This window comes from Rhinopithecus roxellana, chromosome 8 (genome assembly GCF_007565055.1).
Source record: "Rhinopithecus roxellana isolate Shanxi Qingling chromosome 8, ASM756505v1, whole genome shotgun sequence".
NCBI lineage: Eukaryota > Metazoa > Chordata > Mammalia > Primates > Cercopithecidae > Rhinopithecus > Rhinopithecus roxellana.
In genome coordinates this window covers 22,634,380-22,659,494 of record NC_044556.1, presented here as the reverse complement: position 1 = coordinate 22,659,494, position 25,115 = coordinate 22,634,380, and the positions used below count along the sequence as shown (strand labels likewise).

Genomic DNA, 25,115 nt, shown 5'->3' with positions numbered 1-25,115 from the left:
AAGAAAAGCAAACAATGGCATAGTGTCAAAGTTAAATCTTTTACAACATTGTAAGAAAAAATACAAAAATAAAAATAACATCCCTACAGACAATGAAAGCATGTGAGAAACACATTCCTACAAGATATAAAAACTGTAAACTATGGTATCAAAATAATCCAGAAGAAATTAAGAAGCAATGCTAGCCAGGCACAGTGGTGTGTGCCTGTAATCCCAGCTACTTGGGAGGCTTGAGGCTAGAAAATCACTTGAGGCCAGGAGTTCAAGGCTGCAGGGAGCTATGATTGCCCCTGTGAATAGCCACTGCATTCCAACCGGGGAAACACAGTGAGAGCTTGTCTCTAAAAGAAGTACAAGAAGCCAGTGCTAGACACACACTCACAGCATAAAACAATATTTTTTAAATTTACAAATGTAGTGACAAAATAATTAGAAATTTAGAAAGAAAAATAATTTCAAAATTGGATATGAAACCATAAAAAGTACAAGAGCAAATAAACACAACAGATAAAACATGAAAGTAAATATACAAATTATATACAGATATAAAATTTCATACATTCAAACAAAACAGAATTTTTTTTTTTTTTTTGAGATGGAGTCTCGCTCTGTCACCCAGGCTGGAGTGCAGTGGCACAACCTCGGCTCACTGCAAGCTCCACCTCCTGGGTTCTCGCTCTGTTGCCCAGGCTGGAGTGCAGTGGCGCAATCAGTTCACTGCAACCTCTGCCTCCCACGTTCTCCTGTATCAGCCTCCTGAGCAGCTGAGATCACGTGCACATGCCACCACACTTGGCTAATTTTTGTATTTTTAGTAGAGACAGGGTTTCACCATGTTGGCCAGGCTGGTCTCAAACTCCTGACCTCAACTGATCTGCCCACCTCAGCCTCCCAAAGTGAAGGGATTACAGGTATGAGCCACTGCGCCCAACCTAGAATTTTTTTTAAATGTGGGGAAAAAAAAAAAAATCCTTTGGATACCCAAAAGACCAAGTCATTTAAAAGGGAAAGCAAATGAATGAGATTAGCTACAAACTTTGTTAACAAACCTCAACGTCAGAAAACGATAGAATAACACATTTAAGATATTCAAGAAGAGAAAATGTGAACCTAGGATTTTACATCCAGACAAAACTTCAAGTACAAAGGTCACAGACAAACTGTTTGCAACATGAAAGAATTCAGGGAGTATTGTTCCATGAGCTCTTCCTGAGGAATTTACTACAGAACAAGCTCCGGACAAGAATGACTATAAAGCCAGTGACCTAAAAAGAGGTAGTGAGCATTCAGTATGTATTTACTTGCAGAAGTAGGACTAAATGAGAGTTAAAAGGGAAAGAATACATAGTACTGTACCCTCAGAGACACTCTGCATTCAGTTCCAGACTATTGCAATAAAGCTACTATGGCAATAAAGTGGGTCACGTGAACATTTTGGTTTCCCAGTGCATACAAAAGTTATGTTTACACCATACTGTAGTCTATCAAGTATCCAATGGCATTACATCTAAAAAACAATCAATGGACATACCTTGGTTTTTAAAATACTTTATTGCTAAAAAATGTTCATCCTTTTGCTGGTTGAGGGTCTTGCCTCCACGTTAATGGCTGCTGAATGAACAGGGCAGTGGTTGCTGAAGGCTGGGGTGGCTGTGGCAACGTATTAAAATAAGACAGCATTGAAGTTTGCCATAGTGATTGATTCCTCCTTTCACAAAGAGTTCTCTGTGCCATACTATGCTGTTTGATGGCATTTTACACAACAGAACTTTCGAAATTGGAGTCAATCAATCCTCTCAAATCTTGTCACATCAACCAAGTTTACGTAATATTGTAAATCCTTTGTTGTCATTTAACAATGTTCGCATCATCTTCACCAAGAGTAGATTCTATCTGAAGAAATCACTGTCTTTGCTCATGCATAAGAGGCAGCTCTTCATCCTTTCAAGTTTTTTTTTTTTTGAGACAGAGTCTTGCTCTGTTGCCATGCTACAGTGCAATGGTGTGATCTCGGCTCACTGCAACCTCCGCCTCCCAGGTTCAAAGGATTCCCCTCTCAGCCTCCTGAGTAGCTGGGACTACAGGCGCACGCCACCACGCCCAGCTAATTTTTTTGTATTTTAGTAGAGATGGGGCTTCACCATGTTGGCCAGGATCATCTCGATTTCCTGACCTCATGATCTGCCCACTCAGCCTCCCAAAGTGCTAGGATTATAGGCGTGAGCCACCGCGCCCGGCCGTCCTTTCAAGTTTTATTATGAGATTGAAGCAATTCTGTTGTATCTTCAGATTCCACTTCTAGTTCTCTTGCTATTTCTATCACATCAGTTACTTCCTCCACTGAAATCCTGAACCCCAATCCCATTAATGTGGATATTTTGACCTTCTTCTATGAATCAAAAATGTTCTTAATGGCACCTAGAATACTGAATCCTTTCCAGAAGGTTTTCTATTTATTTAACCCAGATCCATCACAGGGATAACTATCTATGGAAACTACAGCCTTCCAAAATGTATTTCTTAAATAATAGGCTTTGAAAGTCAAAATTACTCCTTAATCCATGGGCTACAGAAAGGATGCTGTATTAGCAGTCATGAAAACAACACTAATTTCCTTGTACATCTCCACTAGAGCTCTTGGGTGACCAGGTGCATTGACAATGAGCAGTAATATTTTGAAAGGAATCTTTTTTCAGAGCAGTAGGTCCCAACAGTGGTATTAAAATATTCAATAAACAATGCTGCAAACAGATGTGCTGCTATCCAGGTTTTGTTGTTCCATTTACATGTGGGCAGAGTAAATTTAGAATTCCTAAGGGCCCTAGGATCTTCACTATGGTAAATGAGTATTGGCTTCAACTTAAAACTGCTTGCTGCTTTATCCCCTAACAAAAGAGTCAGACTGTTCTTTAAAGCAAGGCATTTACTTCTCTTCTCTAGCTATGAAAGTCCTAGGTGGCATCTTCTTCCGATAGATAGCTGTTTTGTCTACACTGAAAACCTGTTGTTTAGTGTCGCCCACCTTTATCAATTATCTTAGCTAGAACTTCTGGATAACTTGTTGCAGCTTCTACATCAGTACTTGCTGTTTCACCTTGCAATTTTATATTACAGAGATGGCTGCTTTCCTTAAACCTCATGAACCAACCTCTGCTAATCTCAAACTTTTCTTCTACAGCTTCCTCACCTCTCTCAGTCTTCATAGAACTGAAAAGAGTAAGGGTCTTGCTCTGGATTAGGTTTTAGCTTAAGGGAATGTTTCAACTAGTTTGATCTTCTATCCAGACCACTCAAACTTTCTCCCTATTAGCAATAAGGCTGTTTCTTAGCATTCTTGTGTTTACTGAAGGAGCAGTTTTCCTTTAAGAACTTTTCCTTTGCATTCACAACCTGGCTAACTGGCACAAGAAACCTAGCTTTTGCATTTCATGACACCACAAAACAATTACAATAGTAACAACAAAGATGCCCGATCACAGATCACGGTAACAGATATGATAAAGTTTGAAATATCACGAGAATTACCATAATATGATACAGGGATATGAAGTGAGCACATGCTGTTGGAAAAATGGCTTCAACAGACTTGCTCAATGTAGGGTTGCCACAAACTTTCAATTTGTAAAAAACACATTACCTCCAAAGCACAAAAAAGTAAATCACAATAAAATGAGGCATGCCTGTGTCAATATGCTCTGACAACACAGATACAGTACAACCAAAAAATAAAGAAGAATGTAAAGAGCATATGTGAAAAAAAATTAACTATTTTCAGTAATCATATTAACAGTAGAAATATTTGTATTACTATTTGGAGAACACTGAGTTTGTAAAGGGGGATAATGCAACTGAGTATTTCCGTGATACTCTAATTTGACCATCAACTATGTCTTTGAGAATCAGGATTATCAGTATGGGATACAAGGAGATACAGATGTAAACAGAAGATGAAAATTTTAAAAATCGTGAAATCTTGTGTATGGATTGGAAGTGTCAGTATACATATCCTGGCTCTGTCCATAAGAAAAGCCTAGAAACAATGGCCAATCTAGTAGCAATAAGCATCCCTAAATTCCAGTTGTGATCTTGAAATACCACTTCCCAACAAAAGGAAGCAACCTCTTCTTATGAAAAAAATGTGATTCTAGATTTGGGTCAGGAAATGTCTAAGAGGAACCCAGAACTTCTTACTACAGACAGCATGAAAGCTATCAAAGATCACTAAAGCCATGTCAAAAGCACTAAGGAGCCAGCTTAAAGAGGCTCCCATTGGTCCAAGATGGGACAATTGAGCAAAAATAAGGACAACAGCTGTAATGAAAGCACAAATAATTAAATCAAAAGGTTCATAATGACAAGAATTCACTGGTCACTTTCAGGTAACAAGAAATTAACATATTATTTTGATAATTGGTAAACAAAGAAGCTAATATCCAACTTTTCCTAATTGAACTGCACCACTAGGTACAACTACTAACCAGATAGCAGAAAAGGTTTCTTTCTGTGGAAGCAGTCTACCTTATAAGTGAAGAAATAACAGAATTCACATATCACCATATTGCAAGCTTTAATAAATTCACTGATCTAGGTGTCGAGCATCAGTGGCTGCTAAAAATCACAAAAAGAGAGAAAATTAGACACTATAACTCTCTTTTTTTCAAGACAGGATCTTGCTCTGTTGCCCAGACTGGAGTGCATGGTGCCATCACGGTTCACTGCAGCCTCAATCCCACCTCAGTAGCTGGAACTACAGGCATGCGCCACCACACTTGCCTAATGTTTTTTACTTTTTATAGAGACAGGGTCTTGCTATTGTTGCCCAGACTGGTCTCAAACTCCTGGGCTCAAATTATCCCCCTGCCTTGGCCTCCCAAAGTGCTGGGATTACAGGTGAGAGCCATCATGCCTGGTGTTATATATCTCCTGATGGTGAATATACCACACTAACTCCTAGGAGGTGGAAAAAAAACAAAAACACAAAGCAAAACCTAAATTTGATCAAGGTTTTAGATTCAACTACCAATTTACAGGAAATACAAAGGATGAAGAAAAATTATGCAATCAGCATAATCCAGACTACGGAATCTGTACAAGTCAAAATAACTGGCTGCTTCAGGGAATAAACTGTAAGAAAGAAAGGGAAAAGGAAAGTGGCAGGGAGATATGTAGGTTAAGAGACTTAGATTAAAAAAAAAACAAACAAACACAACTAAATTGTAGTTTTCAGGAATGCACATTTGGGTGATGAAATTATAGGAAACACAAAGATGTGATTATACAGAAGTAAGGATAGCAATTACTTTTGTTATATGGAGCTGAAAAATTCCTATCACCTAGTGACACCACAGCTGACATCATACCACAGTACAACACATTACTCACATGTATGTGGTGACGAAACTACTGCTGCACTGCCAGTGACATAAAACAATTAGGTACAGTACATAATGCTTGATAATAATAATAAATGACTATGTTACTAGTTTATGTATTTACTATACTATACTTTTATTGTTAGAGTGTACTCCTACTTAAGTAAAAAAAAAGTTAACTGTAAAACAGCCTCAAGCAGATCCTTCAAAAGATATTCCAGAAGAAGGTACTGCTATCATATGAATGACAGCGCCACACATTTTATTGTCCCTGAAGACCTTCCAGTGGGACAAGATGTGAAAGTGGAAGACAGTGATTTTTTTTTAACTAAGATTTTAAAAAAATAAATTTCATGTAGCCTAAGTGTACAGTGTTTATAAAGTCTACAGTCACGTGCAATAATACACTAGGCCTTCACATTCACTCATAACTCACTCAATGATTCACCCAGAACAACTTCCAGTCCTGCAAGCTCCATTCATGGTAAGTACACCTTATACAGGTATACTGTTTTTGATCTTTTATACCATATTTTTACTGTACCTTTTCTATGTTAAGACATGTTTAAAGGCTGGGAGCAGTGGCTCACACCCATAATCCCAGCACTTTGGGAGGCCAAAGTGGGCGGATCACTTGAGGCCAGGAGTTCGAGGCCAGCCTGGCCAACATAGCAAAACCCCATTTTCAACTAGAAAAAAAAAAAAAATTATCAGGATGTGGTGGCCCACGCCTGTAGTCCCAGCTACAGGGGAAGCTCAGGCAGGAGAAACACTTGCGCCTGGCAGGTGGAGGTTGCAGTGAGCCAAGACTGCGCCACTGCACTTAAGCCTAGGTGACAGAGCCAGTCTAAAAAAAAGACATTTAGACAAAAAAAAAAAAAAAAAAATGACCATTGTGTTACAACTGCCTATAGTATTCAGTACAGTAACATGCTGTACAGGTTTGTAGCCTAGGAGCAATACGCTGTACCATATATCATACAGCTTGGGTGTGTATATAGCATCTAGGTTTGTATAAGTGCACTCTGTGATATTCATACAACAATAAAATTGCCTAACTGGGCTGGGCATGGTGGCTCAGGCCTGTAATCCCAGCACTTTGGGAGGCCAAGGCAGGTGGATCACCTGAGGTCAGGAATTTGAGACCCACCTGACCAAAATGGAGAAATCCTGTCTCTACTAAAAATACAAAATTAGCCAGGCATGGTGGCGCATGCCTGTAATCCCAGCTACTTGGGAGGCTGAGGCAGGAGAATCGCTTGAACCCGCGAGGTGGAGGATGCAGTGAGCTGAGATCACACCACTGCATTCCAGGCTGGGCAACAAGAGTGAAACTCTGTCTGGAAAAAAAGAAAAAGAAAAAAAAATTGCCTCACAATGCATTTCTCAGAACATATCTCCACTGTTAAGCAATGCATGACTTAACATAGTAAACAGAATTTTAATAATGAACTTCACTTTGTAATTTAATATAAAACCTTTCTTAACTCCTGAATGATTCTTGAGTTCTTTGAATCTAAATTCATTTGAAAGACTTTGATTTAAATGTTTTATTCTGCCTTTTACCTTCCACATGGTTAATTCGAACTTAAGGCCTCTCATAATTAGATACCATTTTTACTTTTCTGATTCCTCACCTGTAAAATGAAGACAATAGAAAGAATTATTTCAAAAGACTGTTGTTAGGAATAAATGTAAAACACTTAGAACAATGTCTAAAATATGGTAAGTGTTCAATAAATACTTTATTTATAGTAATATCTCCAGCTTCGTGTCCTTGCAGTTCCTTCTCAAATGTAATTCCATTAACTCTATGTCTTTGTGCAAGCTGTTTTCCCTACCTGGAATACCTTTTACCCCTTAGCAAAACACTATAGATTTCTTAAGATCAGGCTCAAATGTGAAACCCTCCCAGGTAACAACCAGAAGAATTAAACTGTGTTCCTACCACAGGTCTAGTCATAGTTGTACAAATTTTCTATGCATTTGTAGTAATAGTGCCACAAGACTGGAGTTAGAAATAACATTTATTTAATTTGGTATCTCAAAGCCTAGCCTACTGACATACAGCACTCAACAGAACGTACTGGATAAATGGTATTATTTCCCCATTCATGTTTCCTCCAGTGGGGGAAGAGAGAATAGATATTTTCTTGAACCAATCATAAAATACATACAGAAATGTATTCATCCAGCAACAGTTAAATTAGAAATTATATGATACTTAAGAAATGGGATCACCTCATTTATTCTGTCCTATGCTTGCTTCCTCCACCCCACCTCTTTACTAAACAACGTATATTGGGCATTGTTGATGGGGGGGAAGGTCACATGAGTCCTACAGTTGATAATACCTTAAATCTAATTTCCTGATGCAACATAACTGTATTCATAGGTAAATAAAGAACTATATTTTAGTCCAGGCATGGTGGTTCACGCCTATAACGTCCTAACACTTTGGGACCCTATCTCTACAAAAAATTAAAATATTAGCCAGGCATGGCGGCGCACATCTATAGTTCCAGCTACTCAGGAGGCTGAGGTGGGAGGATCACTTGAGCCCAGGAGGTCAAGGCTGCAGTGAGGCATGATGGCACCATGTACCCCACCATGGGCCACAGAGCGAGCCTGTCTCAAAAAGCAACAACAAACCGTATTTTAAATAAAATATTACCAGGGATGAACTAGAAATTTGGTGTAAAATGTTAAGATACGACATTCTCTCTTTCAATAGTCTATGAGTTTCTCAACAGCAAAACTCTTGTCTAATTTACTTTTTAGCTTAACATCTGAAAACCCTGCATCTGGTACATAGCGAGCACTTGACTTTGACTTGGTGGCATGATCTTTGGGTTCTTCTTTTTTTGAGTAGTTCATTGATTTCCACCTGCCTATCTCAGGCCAAGCTACTTTCTCCAGCCCTCATTCTGGAAAGAGGAAAAAAATCCGATTTTATCTCAAATTATTCTTTTTTGCATTTTTCTTAGCCACACCTCCAAGATAAACTGAAGAATGGCAACAACAATGAATTTTTAGTCAGAAGTTTGAGTTTCATGCAAGCTGATATGCAGTATTTTTACAGGCAAGATAAAAGTATGCACAGTAAAAAGGAAATACACACCATTGTAAGTTACATTCAAATTTCAGAGAAGTTAAAATGTGAAAAGATATGCTAAAATGTAAAAAAAAGTGCACCTTAGAATCAATAAAATATGACACTAATGATAAACACTAGAAAAGGTGTTTTCTCCCTGCCTTCTTCTAGTTATTCAAATTTCCATAGTGTATATTTAACTTTGATAATGCAAAAATGTTTAATTTTTAAAATTAAAGTTGCATTTAATTTTAAAACAGCTTTTTAGGTGTAGGCCTACTCACTAAATTAAGAAACATTTACAGAATTGTTCTTATCCTCTGAGACACTATGTGTTAGTCTGTTTTCACACTGCTGATAAAGTGTGTGGCAATTTAAAAAAGAGGTTTAATTAGACTCACAGTTCCACGTGGCTGGGGAGGCCTCACAATCACAGCGGAAGGCAAGGCAAGTCATACCTTACGTGGATGGTGGCAGACAAAAAGAGCTTGTGCAGGGGAACTCCTCTTTATAAAACCATCAGATCACTCGGAACTTATTCACTATCACTAGAACAGCACAGGAAAGACCTCCCCCATGATTCAAATACCTCCCACCTATGCCTCCTACAACACTGGGAATTCAAGATGAGATTTAGGTGGGGACACAGCCAAACCATATCATTCCAACCTGGCCCCTCCCAAATCTCATGTCCTCACATTTCAAAACCAATCATGCCTTCCCAATAGTTCCCCAAAGTCTTAATTCATTTCAGCATTAACTCAAAGGTCCACAGTCCAAAGTCTCATCTGAGACCTGCCCATTAGCCTGCAAAATCAAAAGCAAGTTAGTTGCTTCCTACATACAATGGGGGTACAGGCATTGGGTAAATACAGCCATTCCAAATGGAAGAAATTGGCCAAAACAAAAGTGCTGTAAGTTCAGAATCTGGCAGGGCCGTCAAATCCTAAAGCACTAAAATGATCTCCTTTGACTCCATGTCTCACATACAGCTCACACTGATACAAGAGGTAGGTTCCCATACTCTTGGACAGCTCTGCCCCTATGGCTTTACTGGGTACAGCCTCCCTCCTGGCTGCTTTCACGGGCTGGCGTTGAATGTTTACAGTTTTCCCAGGCACAGTGCAAGCAGCTGGTGGAGCTACCCTTTTGGAGTCTGGAGGACAGAGGCCCTCTTCTCATGGCTCCACTAGGTGGTGCCCCAGCAGGGATTCTGTGTGGGGGCTTCAACCTCACTTTCCCTTCCACACTGCCCTAGCAGAGGTTCTCCATGCGGGCCCCACTCCTGCAGCAAACTTCTGCATGGGCATCCAGCCATTTCATACATCCTCTGAAATCTAGGCAGAGGTTCCCAAACCCAATTCTTGACTTCTGTGCACTCACAGGCTCAACACCACGTGGAAGCTGCCAAGGCTTGGGGCTTACACCCTCTGAAGCCATGGCCTGAGCTGTACCTTGGCCCCTTTTAGTCACAGCTGGAGGGACTGGGATGCAGGGGACCAAGTCCCTAGACTGCACACAGCAGAGGGACCCTGGGACCAGCCCACAAAACCAATTTTTCCCCCTAAACATCCAGGTCTGTGATGGGAGGGGCTGCCACAAAGGTTCTCTGACATGCCCTGGAGACATTTTCCCCATTGTCTTGGTGATTAACATTCAGCTGCTCATTACTTATGCAAATTTCTGCAGCTGGCTTGAATTTCCCCTCAGAAAATGGGTTATTCTTTTCTATCGTATTGTCAGGCTGCAAATTTTCTGAACTTACATGCTCTGCTTCCCTTATAAAACTGAATGCCTTTAACAGCACCCAAGCCACCTCTTGAATGCTTTGCTGCTTAGAAATTCCTTCCGCCAGACACCCTAAATCATCTCTCTCAAGTTCAAAGTTCCACAAATCTCTAAGACAAGGGCAAAATGCTGACAGTCTCTTTGCTAAAACATTAACAAGAGTCACCTTTGCTCCAGTTCCCAACAAGTTCCTCATCTCCATCTGAGACTACCTCAGCCTGGACCTTATTGTTCATATCACTATCAGCATTTTTGTCAAAGCCATTCAGCAAGTCTCTAGGGAGTTCCAAATTTTCCCATATTTTCCTGTCTTCTGAGCCCTCCAAACTGTTCCAACCTCTGCCTATTACCCAGTTCCAAAGTTGCTTCCACATTTTCAGGTATCTTTTCAGCAACGCCCCACTCTACCTGTACCAATTTTCCGTATTAGTCCGTTTTCATGCTGCTCATAAAGACATACCCAAGACTGGGCAATTTACAAAAGAAAGAGGCTTAACTGGACTTACAGTTCCATGTAGCTGGGGAGGCCTCACAATGCTGGTGAAAGGCAAAGAGAAGCAAGTCACATCTTACGCGGATGGCGGCAGGCAAAAAGAGCTTGTACAGAACTCCTCTTTATAAAACCATTAGCTCTCATGAGACTTATCATGAGAACAGCATGGGAAAGACCTGCCTCCATGATTCAGTTACCTCCCACCAGTCCCTTCCACAAGGGACCATATCATACTGTCTCATGTTGCTTACTTCATACGTTTAAGAAACTGTATAAATATTTTTAAAATAGTGACATACAATGATACATTACATATCATATATATCACATATATGATATCAACATAACATGCTGACTAAATTATTATTTACCTAGAGCAGTTGCCTCATTCTACACAGTGCTTTTTAATGCCAATAGATGTATTAATAAAGTATTAAAGTCAAAATAATTTCAGCATAGAGTAACTCATATAATCCACTTTTATGTCTATTATTCTAGTACCATTATAGTGGTGAGACGGCTACATCCATTTACAAATATCAAACTAGCTGATTATGCTTTGATGAGCTTTATTTTCAATTTTATACTTTATTAACTTAACTGCATTCACTCAGGCCTGCTAATCTAGCAAACCAGTAAGAAAGGTGTGTTTAAAAAAAAAAAAAACAGCCGGGCGCGGTGGCTCAAGCCTGTAATCCCAGCACTTTGGGAGGCCGAGATGGGCGGATCACGAGGTCAGGAGATCGAGACCATCCTGGCTAACACGGTGAAACCCCGTCTCTACTAAAAATACAAAAACTAGCCGGGCGAGGTGGCGGCGCCTGTAGTCCCAGCTACTCGGGAGGCTGAGGCAGGAGAATGGCGTAAACCCGGGAGGCGGAGCTTGCAGTGAGCTGAGATCTGGCCACCGCACTCCAGTCCGGGCGACAGAGCGAGACTCCGCCTAAAAAAAAAAAAAAAAAAAAAAAAAAAAAAAACTTTTCCGTTTCTCAATCTTGTGGCAAAAAAAAAAACAAAACAAAAAATAAACAAAACACCTTTCAGCATACTCCTTCTATTTTACCTAAGAAGGCTTCAAACCATCTTAATATTTATAATAGTTCCATTGTATTACATAAATAGCAGTTATCCAAAGAATTTTATTCTTAAGTTTATAGAAGGCTATATTCTTGACAGAGATGCCTAAAACAAAAGTGACTTACCCTTAAAAAGAATATGATGAAAGCCATGTTTAAGCAAGGGCCTGATGCCTAATTTTATGTAGAAATAATATAAATGCCATTTCAAACAACAGTTACCTAAAAATCTTTCAAAAAGAAATAACAGGGCCAAGCACAGTGGCTCATGCCTGTAATCCTGATACTTTTGGGAGAACAAGGCGGCAGATCGCTTGGAGGCTAGAAATTCAAGACTAGCCTGGTCAACACAGTGAAATACCATTTCCCATAAAATTGTATTTAATTTAGCATATATAATTCCAAAGAAAATGCAGGAAGATCCTATCTTTCTCCTTCATAATTCAAGTTCATATTACATTGAAACAGATTAGAAGGTGATGATATTCATCAGGTCATGGATGAGTGTGATGTTGATTCTGGGGAAAAAATTACAACTTACTTATCTAAATGGGCAGTATGGCATGGGTACTTAGAAGGAAGTGGTAAATTTTAGGAGCAAATATGAATTCACCAAAAAATTCTGTCAGACTAAGGTCATTCTTTTCTTTGAAAGGGATCATGAACTTTTTGTAAATTTTGTTCACTATGCTACAAAGCATTTGATGATAAAGAAAATCAGGGTTTCTGCCCTTTCCATGGAAGAGACCAAGGCCACATACAGTTCTAAGGTCTATCTTCACACCTCTATGACCAGGAAAAAAAGACCCTTCCCCACACCAGCTCCAGCAGAAACATCCCAAAAGAGGACTCTGGCCCAGTATGAATCAGGTTATGGATATCGTCAGAATGCCAGGTCTACTATCAGAAGGAAATGTGTGAAAAGGTGCTGGTAAGTTAAAGATGAGAGCCAATACAATAACCAAAGGGTGTTAATTAATAGAAAGATTATAGTGGTGTAAACATACTGTTCTATACTCAGTCCTGCCCAATCAGTTTTTTAAGTTTCTTAGGAAAACATACAGAAGGAATAGTAATTAATTGTGCAGATCAAAAAGTTTCAGAGGGAAGAAGTAATGTGTCCAACCAAAAATAAGTATACAGACCTGCACCCAGGTTTAAAAAAAAAAAAAATCAGGCTGGGCGCGGTGGCTCACACCTGTAATCCCAGCACTTTGGGAGGTCAAGGTGGGCGAATCACCTGAGGTCAGGAGTTCAAGACCAGTCAACATGGTAAAACCCCATTTCTACCAAAAATACAATAAAATTAGCTGGGTGTGGTGGCGGGTGCCTGTAATCTCAGCTACTCCGGAGGCTGAGGCAAGAGAATCACTTGAACCCGGGAGTCGGAGGTTGCAGTAAGTCAAATTTGCACCACTGCACTCCAGCCTGGGTGACAGAGCGGGACTCCATCTCAAAAAAAAAATCAAACACATCAAGATGAGGAGGGGGAAAGAAACATTGTGTAAGTTAAATACAAGTGAAAAATATTTGAGTCATAAAAATGAACGTAACTTCATGCTATTTTAATGAAAGCTTAACATCTTAGGATCTTTAATGAAAGCTTAGGACAAGGCAGGTCACAGTTCTTTTCTAGTGTGTCAGTGAGAAGACACTTTGAATGCTGGATTCCATTTAGCACTGCCTCTTTAAAAGGTGGAGAAATAAAGACTGTCATATTCAGGAAGCAGTAACTGAAAAAATACAGAAACCTAAAAACCATGTCACATAAAACTAACTTGAGATACTTTCCAACTCTGAAAGTAAATGATTCTATCAATTGAAAAAGGCTTCTTTCGGGAGACTGTCATGGGTATATCTGAGGAAATTAGGAAGGCTCGGGAGATTTTAAGAAGTTAACAATGGTATGTTTTGTTGTCCTTTTAGTTTTCTTTTAGCAAGCATAGGAATGAGAGCTACCTTTTATTTACTGAGCACTGGGTTAAAATATTTTCTCCATTAATCCTCACTTAACTGCTGAGTGAGTGAGTAAATACTACTATCTCTGTTCTACTGAGGTTCAGAGAGGTTAAGTAAATTGACCGAGGTCACAGATCTGGCAAATGGCTAACTGAAAAACTGAACCCGTATCTGACTCTAAAGACTATTCTTTTTTTTTTTTTTTGAGACGGAGTCTTGCTCTGTCACCCAGGCTGGAGTGCTGTGGCCAGATCTCAGCTCACTGCAAGCTCCGCCTCCCGGGTTCATGCCATTCTCCTGCCTCAGCCTCCCGGGTAGCTGGGACTACAGGCGCCCGCCACCTTGCCCGGCTAGTTTTTTGTATTTTTTAGTAGAGACGGGGTTTCACCGTGTTAGCCAGGATGGTCTCGATCTCCTGACCTCGTGATCCGCCCGTCTCGGCCTCCCAAAGTGCTGGGATTACAGGCTTGAGCCACCGCGCCCGGCCAAGACTATTCTTTAACACTATGCCAAACTGCCTCCATAATAAAGATCAAGTTGCTGCATATAAAAATGTTCATTTTTGCAAATTATAAAATACATGCAAATTAAAATAATCTTTCAAGACTATTTTGCACCTGTAAAGTAGAAAAAAATTTTAATATCCCCTAATGATGAGTAGGTAAGTTAGCATTCATTCATAGTATTGCAAATTGGCACAACTCATGAAAAGTAATACATCAACCTGTGTAGTTTAAGAATACCCATGGTTTCCACAAACACTAAGGAAATTCATAAGCCTCCATTCATTAATCCTAGTTCTGGCAACTTATTCCCAGGAAGTTATTTGGCAGAGATGAAAACGTTCACTTGCAAAAATACACAGTATAATCCATAAAAATTCCAGAGGCAGTCTAGATGCTCAATAGCTAACAGTAAAATAAACTAAGATATAGCCACATAGAGGAATATTTATATATTTCTTTAAAAGTATAGTTATGAAGGTCATGTATAGGGAAATATAGGAAAGAGGTATGCTTTAAATGAAAACAGCAAAACATGTACATAACTATGTAAAAAATGCACATAAATACAGAATAAAAGGAAATAAAAATAAAACAATATGTGTATTATGGTTATAACATTATGAATGATTTTTAATTTTCTTAAATTGTCTTTAATGTTTACACTCTATTAACTGTCAAAAGCAGGTGATGATAATGATAGCATTTTTTTAAGTTTCTGAGATTTGCTTTACCTGTACATATAGGGGGTATAAGTGGTCCAGCTCCTAAAGACCTCATAAATACACTAAAGATAACATTTACATTTGTAGCAAAAAGAATTTGTTATTTAAAACAATAGTAACCACAGCCCCCAAGAAATGAGCATCTCATTTGTTGTTGTAGAGTCAAACAAATATGAGTGTCTACTATATGTCAGTCACGGTTCTAGTCACTGGGGCTATAACTGTGAACAAAATAGACAAAAATTCTTGCCCTTGTGGAACTTACATGCTAACAGTATGTATATACTGCAAACATACACAATAGACAAGATACATACGTAAAATATATAGCATATTTTATAGTGATAAGTACTAAGGAGAAAAGTAAAGCCAGGAAGGTAGACAGGATGTTATTTTAAATTGAGTGGCAGGGGCCAGGCACAGTGGTTCTTGCCTGTAATCCCAGCACTTTAGGAGGCTGAGGTGGGAGAATCACTTGAGCCCAGGAATTCTACACCAGCCTAGGCAACATAATGTGACCTTGTCTCTACAAAAGATAATATTAGCCAGGTGTTGTGGCGTGTGGCTGTAGTCCTAGCTACTTGGGAGGCTGAGGTAGGAGGACTGTTTGAGCCTAGGAGGCAAAGGTTGCAATGAGCCAAGATCATGCCATTGCACTCCAGCATGGGTGACGGAGTGAGACCCCGTCTCAAAATAAATAAATAAATGAAAATAAATTGAATGGCAATAGAAGGTCTCACTAAAAAGATGTCTGAGAAAAAACTGAAAGAGCAGGGAGAGTAAGCAATGTAAGTATCTGAGGAAAGAGCACTTCAGGCAGGGGAAACAGCAAGTGCAAAAGCCTTGAAACAGAATGCCTATCCAAGGACGCCAATGTGCCAATAACAGGCACATACAATTAATTAAACAACCTGTACTCAGTTCCCCCTAGCAGACCACAAATAGCTCCACAGTTCTCAGAACATTGCTCTGGCCCTGATCTGCCTCAGTTGGGTTCAGTACACAGCTACCTTGGCTGGCAAATTCTTCAGTGCTTTTTTTTTCCATCCAAAGTTGCTTAAGCATCTCTTTTCTATTTTGAGGATCCAAACAGGGCCAGCCCATATAACATCTACTCATGGGTCACTGTAAGGGTCTTAAGCAGCTCTAGACCCTCACATGACTCATGCTTGTCCTGTGCAAAACACCCAGTGCGCCTGTGAAACTGAGAAAAGTGAAGCCAGCCCCTTCTAGAGCTTGATTTGAATGGGGGCAGATTTAGGGAAGGGAAGTTGAATTTTGAAGTTTGCAGGAAAGTTGTAGGGGGGTTGGCAGTAAGGTAGTGCAGGGAGTAAGAAACTACAGATATAAGGACACCCAGTGGGTAAAGAAAGGCCCAACAGCAGGCCACAGGGCTGAGACTTAGGACAAAAAAAAAAGTCAAAAAATTTCCAGCATGGGAATGTCCAAGAAACTTCTAAATAAAAGCATTTTAAGTTGTTGACTATTATGGGATATAATCCCTACCACTCCTCCCAAATTTTCAATAAAGCCCTACTATAAATATCTGCTTTGTGACTGATTCTTCAGAGAAATCAAGGCAGACACCAAAGAGACAGGCTCAAGAGACAAGATGTAAGACAAGAAGAACTCTATTTCTTCTCAAATAGAGCAGAAAGTGCTCCAAAGGAAGTGAAGTAAGGTGTCACTAAGAGAAACACAAGTTCCCGAAATTCCTCAGAAATATTTAGGAGAGGAAACTGTGTTCCCACCATTTACAGATGGAGGCTTTTAAAAGCAGGAAAATCACCCCATAAGCAGGTGGACTTTGGTATACCTAGCTAGATTATATCCAGTCAAGCAATGAATAGGTAAAACAATAAAGGGATTTAAATGCATGCTTCAGAAATTTTAAAAGAGGTGATCATCATTTAGATCATCTAGAGTAGTTAAATAAACACTTCATGGATGCCTTCAAGGATGACAAGAGTTGGAGAACAGGGATACCACAGAAAGATATTCCAGGTATGAGTAACAGCATGAATAAAGCTCCAAAGCCAAAAATGAGTGTGGCCTGTTCAAAGAACAGTGTAGAAACTGGCCTATTTGGAACAGAGAGTACCCGTTGGCAGGCAATGGCATATAAGATTAGCCAGGTAAAATGAGACCAGATTGAGGGAGGCTCTGAAATCCAAGATGAGAAATCTGAACTTTATTTGACAAGCACTGATAAGCAGCGAAAGAAACTGCTTTGTTCTGTTCTGCTTTTTGAAGATAATAAAATACTGTGGCTATATAGATGGGTAGCATTCTCTGTCTTCTAAAATTGGCCCACTGATTTCCCACTCCCCAGGTCAGGTTATATATGCTCAGGTACACAACTATTACTTCTGTGAAAAGAATGTTTCTGTTCATGTTGGAACTAGGCATCTCCAACTGCCTGTCAATTACCCTTAAAAGTTCTTCAACTATCTTATGTCATTTATCCTCTCCATAAACACTGTTTAACCCATGACATAGCCAAACTAGGGAATTAAAAATGATTCAGTTCATGCCCTTAAGAAACTTAGGATCTGATGTAGGCAAAAGCCAAGAAAACAAACTAATACAATACAGAGTGGTAAGTGCCAGAGTAAGGGATTCCTAGAGCAGTAGTCTCCAACCTTTTGAGTGGTAAGTGCCAGAGTAAGGGATTCCTAGAGCAGTAGTCTCCAACCTTTTTGGCACCAGGGAACAGTTTTGCAGAAGACAATTTTTCCACAAACTGGGGTTGGGGTGGGGGATGGTTTCAGAATGAAACTGTTCCACCTCAGATCATCAGGCATTAGATTCTCATAAGAAGTGTGCAACCTAGATCCCTCACATGTGCAGTTCAAAACAGGTTCACGCTCCTATGAGAATCTAACACCGCTGCTGATCTGATAGGAGGCAGAGCTCAGGTGGTAATGCTCGCTTGCACAGGCTGTGTGGCTGGGTCCTAACAGGCCACCAACCTGTACCAGTTCACAGCCCGGGCATTAGGGACCCATGGCCTACAGTATCATAAAAGCAGAGGACACTTACATCAGTTTGGAGATCAGAAAAAGATAGAAAACACCTAAGACAAAGTGTTGACTGAGTCTTAAAGAAAAAGAAGTATCAGCTGGGCACAGGGGCTCACGCCTGTAATCCCAGCACTTTGGGAGGCTGAGGTGGGCGGACTGCTTGAATTCAGGAGTTCCAGACTAGCCTGGGAAACGTGGTGAAAATCTGTCTCTACAAAAAATACAAAAAAATTAGCCAGGCGTGGTGGCAGGCACCTGTGGTCCCAGCGATTATACGTTGGAGGCTGAGATGGGAGGACTGCTTCAGCCCAGCAGGCAGAGGTCGCAGTGGGCAGTGACCACTCCAGCCAGAGCGAAAGAGACAGACCGTCTCAAATAAATAAATAAATAAATAAATAAATAAATAAATAAATAAATAAATATCAGAACATGAGGAGACATAGTGGGGATGACAGTGATTGCAATCGGACTGCAAAGGCTAGGCAGAGACTGTCATACTTAGAGACTATAAGTTAATTCCTTATGGCTGGATGAGTGGGAAAAGTAGGCAAGGACCACACCATGAATACAGAAAGTTTGTATTTTAGAGTAGATGAATGATTTTAATGAAGGAATATTACGATCATATCTGAGCTTCTTAAAAAGAGCTCCAGTGCCAGTGGAAGATGGATTGAAAGGGCACCACAAAGTTTCTTCCTATCATAAATGCAACAAAAATCTGATAAAGGATGCTATAACAGTCACTTTATTCCAGTTATCCACTCCTACCCTCGTTCTAGGCTTAACACACATCCTTCATGAAGCCTTCCCCATCCCTTCCCAAACACATTAATCTTGTCTTTCTCAGAACTTCTAACACACGTCTACTTGTACATTTCATTCTGCTATCAGTGTTTAAGCTTCTCTTCCCTAACAGGAAGGTAAGCTCCCTGAGAAAACAAGTCATATATTTCTGTAATACACACACACACACACACACACACACACACACACACACACAGCTCCCAGCACAGTAATATAACGTTCTGAAATAGACACTTCCTTTAAATAGCCCTCTTTATCCATGAGTAAAAAGATTCTGCTTTCCCCATAAATAATAAAATAAAATGTAAGATTAGGCAAACTAAGGTGAAAAGTTAGTACAGCAGTGGTGGGATCAGGAGTGAATACAGGGTGATCAGGAATGAATACAAGGGAACTTTCTGGGGACAAGGAAATGTTCTAATTTGTCATAGGGATGTGTTACAGTGTATTCATTTGTCTAAAAAAATGTATAACTAAGATTTGTACATTTCAATGTATATAAATTTTATCTAAAAAAAACTATAAAAATAAGGGGTGAGAGGCAGGTTGATATAGATGAAACAGGAATATAGAATGTTGTTGGTACCCCTTGGGTAAAGTGTATTGAACAATCCTTGTATTATCCTATTTACTTTTTATACGTGTGAAATTTTCCACAATAAAAGGTCAGAAACACACACATATGAGATTTAACTAAGTGAAAACAAATTACATTAACAAAAATTAAAAATAACCCAGAATATTTAATTACTCATTCTCCTAATGTTTGGAACAATGTTACACTGTAACTTTTAAAGTGATTTTTACTAGCTCTATTATCTCTCCAATTTTAGGGAATATATATTCTAAAACCAACCTAGTATTAACAACATAGACAAAAAAAGGCCAAGTAGCCACAGTTTCCTTAACTAAGCACCAGATATTAAAATTAATTAGTTCTGTTGCCAAAGGTATTCAAAAGGCCACTGAAATATAAAGTTAGAATCCTCTGGCCGGGCGCGGTGGCTCAAGCCTGTAATCCCAGCACTTTGGGAGGCCGAGACTGGCGGATCACGAGGTCAGGAGTTCGAGACCATCCTGGCTAACACGGTGAAACCCCGTCTCTACTAAAAAATACAAAAAAAGCTAGCCGGGCGAGGTGACTGGCGCCTGTAGTCCCAGCTACTTGGGAGGCTGAGGCAGGAGAATGGCGTAAACCCGGGAGGCGGAGCTTGCAGTGAGCTGAGATCCGGCCACTGCACTCCAGCCCGGGCGACAGAGCGAGACTCCGTCTCAAAAAAAAAAAAGAATCCTCTAATCTTCAAACTGTGATACCAAAGGTGGTGACTGAAAGATATTCCTAAGATTCTGGAAGTATAATATCTACAAAAATACACTCAATACCATTTTTAATGGTTTCAAAATAGTTCAATCATTTCATCTCAACAATTTAAACTTCACAATTCTCTGCTCAGAATCTGCAATCTCCTCCAACAAAATAATGTGTAAAATAGAGGTTTTCCCCACTCATCCCAATGCAAAAGACTAATAATAATCTTTTGTTCAGTACATCTCCTGCTAAATAATTTAATCCCCACAAAAGCTCATAACATTTCTCAAAAAAAAAAAAAGGTTTTTTTAGGCATTTTACAATGGCAAATGAGCAGCTAAAATTATTTAACAAGACAAATTCTATTATATTATTTTACTTCTATCACTACTATTTCCCATTAGATTATGTTCAAAATTTCCCTTACCAATTATTTACGGTCTTATAAACTGGTTTAGTAGTTAGGTGGACTGTGACTGGATGGGGCATGAGGAGAATTTCTGGGATGCTAATAATGTTCCGTTTCTTGATCTGGGTGCTGATTACACTGGTGTGTTCTACTTGTAAAAATTCTTCAAGCTTTACACTTATGTGTACTACATGTATGTGACATATATGTGATACTATATCACATATACATATAAATATGTGATACTTCAGTAAAAAAAGTTTCTTTTTAAAAAATTATAAAAGTAATCCGAACTGGCAGGGCCATCCTCCAGTCCCCTCCTACATAGTAAAACACTTGTTCTATGCCCTGAAACACTTCTTTGCAAAAACAGAATTCAAGTTAAAGGACCTAACATCTTCTTTCTACCGGCATGTTCCCAGGTAACAGGTAACTTCTATTTGCAACTGGGAGTTTATACAAACCAACAGAAAAACTTGCTTTATATTTTCCCAAATTAATCCTTTTAAAAGCAAACTGAATAGAAGAAAAATGAGTAAGCGCTGTATTGCCCAGACTATGCTGCAAATCATTTTCAACTCTGTTAAATGGATTTAGGAAGGAAAAGAAAGATCATCACTTCAGACTCTAGTAAGATAAAAACAGAAGGCGGCTAGAAAGAACTTAATGGAAAGGGTACTATAAACTAGAAGTCTACTTGTCAGTGTTTTAGTGCAAACTTTACTACTAATTAGATATTGTAGGCAAATCAAACATGGGAGGCAACAGTACCTGCTCAGAGGAATGAATAAAATAAAATTCATGAAAATAGTATGTCAAGATTTAATACGAAATATTCAATGACTGGCAAGAACGCTTGGGAAGTAGCCTTTTCTCATTCACTTGTCCAGCAAATAAAAATTGTACGTATGTGGCATACATACCTGTATGTCACAACCGTAATTCAGCTCTCTTTTTTCCTTTCTCTGATCTGATAGCCTCCCAAAGTTAAATTTAAGTACTGAAATTCTCTCGCGGTGGAAGCAGTGGAGTGTCATTAAAAAGGAGCTTGATCCTCACCTAAAACACACTCTCACCTTTCACCTACAGAGCTCTCTAAGTCCGACAGACCCGATCCAGCCTTTCCGGATGAAATGCCAGGGCGTTCACCGACCAAAGGGTTCACCGACTCCAAGGGGTCACCACTTTAGATGGCAATCTTGCCAAGTGGACCGGGAATAGTTTCACAGGAGCCACCCTCGCGACTTTCAACAGCAGTTACTCGGGAATGGAGCCAAACCTCGTCCAAGTGACTTAAACACCAGCCTCCAGCCTGGCGAATCCAATCCCCATCCTCAATCACACATCCACGTCCCCAAAACAAATCCTTCACGGTCTGTCTGGAGATGAGATGGCAAAACCAGAACACACCCAGAAAGTTGATACAGAAGGGGGTGATGTAGGGAGGGGGACACACCGCGTCCCCCTCCCACCCCCAAATGGAGGCTGCTCCCTGGGGGCTGGTTGGACGCCGGTTCGCCCGCGGGCGCAGAATTCGCACTCCCGGGGTGGAGCGAGGTCACCGGACAGGCCGGCTGGGATCGATGCTGTCGCGGCGGGGACTCGAGCACACCCTGACATTGGAGCCCCATGGCAGTCGCAGTCGGCCCTCTCTCCGCCTTACCCCGTCGGGCAAAGGGACCTGTCCGCCGGGCGGGGAGGGAGCCGCGCGGGGAGCGACCGCTAGGGCCCGGGAAGGCGGCTCGGCTACGGGCGTTCTTACCCGTGCAGGCCGAGGGCGCGGCGCCGCTTGTGGAGCAGGCAGAGCAGCAGGAACGCGGCACCAGCCAGCGAGGAGTTTCGCGCCGTCAAATACTTGCTGAAGGCCGCCATGGCACTGCCGGTACAAGACAGCCGGCGGACAGGAGCGGCGGCGGATACCTCAGTGCGGGAAGCGCGGAGGAGACTGGGAGGCGAGCAGAGGGCGGGACCGGCCGCGCAGGACCGCCCCCTGGCGCGCGCCGCCGCGCCGCCCGCGCTCTGGAGCCCACTTTGTACTTTGGCTCGGCGGGAGCGCGCTCGGCAGCCTCCGAGGGAGGAACAATTCCCGGGACGCGCTCTGCGCACGCGCGGACCCCCTCGGGGTCTCCGGAAAGGCGGCGCGGAGGCGCTGTTGCTACTCAGCCCTGCGAGGCGTCAGTGCTGCCCCGCCCTCACCCCTACTCTCCCACTCTTCGCGCGCACACCCGGGCTTTCACAAGAAGTGGATGAGCGGGCCCGGCCTGCACCGAGGACCTAGTGGGCCCTGCCTCTCCACTCCCGCGGTGATGGACCGTTACCACCCTCTTAAAGGAGCCCAGGAAGGAGGCGGGCGGCCCCGTCACACAGCGTGTAGGGAAAACACAGCACAGTGATTATTAGGACGAAACCAAACAATCGGAACTCCGCAACATAGGGAGATGTGAGGAGAATGACACAGATCAAAGAGCTTTTTCCAAGACGGTGTTTTCCAAACCGCGGGTTATAGTCTCTAGCTCATTGTGAAATCGGTTTGGTAGATCGGGATCACCACCCTAAAATTGAGAATAGCGCAAAATAGAAAAGTTTCACAGTACATCACGTAGTAAAGGATTTGTTTGGAGAAATTTTGATTTCAGTGTTTTACACGTATGCATCGCCAGCGGCGATGTAAAATGTATTTATGCAGATCTGGTCAGAAAAAAAGTTTGAGAAACACTGTTCTTTGCAAAGGGACATTCAGAAGTAACAATCGTGCGTTGTATTAATGCTGGCCTCACTCCCAGAATCAGAAGGGCTTTTGCAGATTACAACATTCTTCTCCTGTCTGGCCCTATGATGCAGGAATTGTTATCCCCAGCATTGAGCCTAGCATGTATACGGTAACAGTGAATCGCTGCTTTCAGCCGAGGAAACTGGAGGGAAAAAAGCAAGAGTGTCAGAAAATAAGCTCATAAAACCTCGCGTAATGCACATACATATTAAAGTAGCCTACAAAGTAGTGGTGCTGTGCCCTAGGTGTTTTCTCAATATAAATGAGCCGTTGCCTAATACAGGTTATGAGGATCACAAAGACGAGGTACAATAATGGCAGGCGTGTAGAGGTGCTCAACAGGGAATTCTAAACTATGCAAAAGTGAGCTCCTACTAATTCACTATTTATCATGTGAACATTTTCATTACCTGGAGGGGCCAAGGGTCTTGGCCCTCTGAAAGTTCACTGAAAATCACTGACATGGGCAGATTAATAGAAGAAAAAATTAATAGGAGAAAAGGCATACAAATTTAACGTGTATACATGGGAGCGTTCAGAATGGTGACCCAAAGATACGTGGAAAATTGTCCATTTTTGTGTTTAGGTTCAACAAAGTATGAACAGCTATGTAGAAATGTGATTGGACAAAAATGGTATAATCCAATGCTAATAGACTGAGTGGGGACACCCAGCAAGGCCCGTCCAGATTCTTCTTGCCCTTCTGAGCACCATTCCTTCCTTCTGGGTATGGGGCAGGAATGGAATGGAGCTCTTACGGCCTACAGTCAAACAAGGCAGGTCAGATCATTTCTTTATGGCCAGATTTTACAGAAAAAGGTGGAGGGAAAATTAGCAAAACATGTTTAGGCTTTTATGGCAGGCTTTAGGGGATAGAGGTTCTGGTTTTTACATCTTGCCTTGAGGAATAGGGATCCTAATCTTTGTGGCTAGCCTGGGGAAATACGGGACTGAGAGACAGGAGTGCCGGAGTAGGGCAGAGAAGAACTTTTGCTACTGAGGCCTCCATTTTGGAGTATTGTGTTGTGAGTCCCAACGACCTCACATAGTTTACGTAATTGGGTATGCCTGGCACAGATACCACAAAGATGAACAGATCATGGAGATCATATTCTCCAGAGGCTGTTAGAGAAGAAAAACATGTAAAAAAAATCAAGTATAAATGTGGTAAGTACTGTATTAGAGATATGAACAAGGCGCTATGGGAACACAAACACAAAAATATTTAGTTTTGTCTAAAGCTTTCAATTAAGGCTCACGGCCTGACAAAGATGATTCTGTAGCTAAATTCTAAAGGACCAAAGGAGTCACTCAGGAGGACAAAAGAGGAAATTACTAATTCAGTAATAAATTGCAAAGTGCTAGAAAAGAGTTGGGAACCTTGTGAGAAAGTAACGGTATCATCTTAGAGTTTGTAACAATGAAGGAAGTACAAGCAAGATTAGTCTAAAACAGTCTAGAAAATAGATCTCAAAACCTTCAGAGGAAAGATAGACATGACCCATTGACAAAACATTCTAAAATGTGCCCTTGTTCAAGAAGCATGGGAGATGCTAAAAAATTACATGAGTTACTTGAGCTCAAATAATTTTAGCTATTGATAAAGCCCAACTAACAAAAATCACCAGGACTAAATCTGTAACCCAGTAAGTTTATTAATTTGCTACAGCAAAAGACACTATAAAGCAGAGGAAATGTGGCCATGTCTCAAAAAAAAAAAAAAAAAAGGAAGAAATAAGGAGTCATTATAGTATTTAGAGAAGAAAGGAGTTTAGGTAAAATGTAAATAA

The 25,115-nt window shown here is 40.8% G+C and overlaps 1 protein-coding gene across 3 annotated transcripts in view; it reads right to left on the bottom strand.

Annotated features, from left to right (window-relative positions):
• ABCD3 (ATP binding cassette subfamily D member 3) overlaps positions 1-22,589 on the bottom strand; it is a 95,268-nt gene extending 72,679 nt beyond the window's left edge. Inside the window, exon 1 of one of the 3 annotated variants that reach the window (XM_010385133.1) lies at positions 22,318-22,589. In XM_010385133.1, the coding sequence (XP_010383435.1) occupies positions 22,318-22,427 (110 nt within the window). In that variant the 5' untranslated portion in view covers positions 22,428-22,589. Of the gene's footprint in view, positions 1-21,614; positions 21,917-22,317 lie in introns of those variants that run through there. The other 2 variants (XM_030936375.1, XM_030936376.1) reach the window with 2 other exon arrangements.
• Between the last annotated feature and the right edge of the window lie 2,526 nt (positions 22,590-25,115).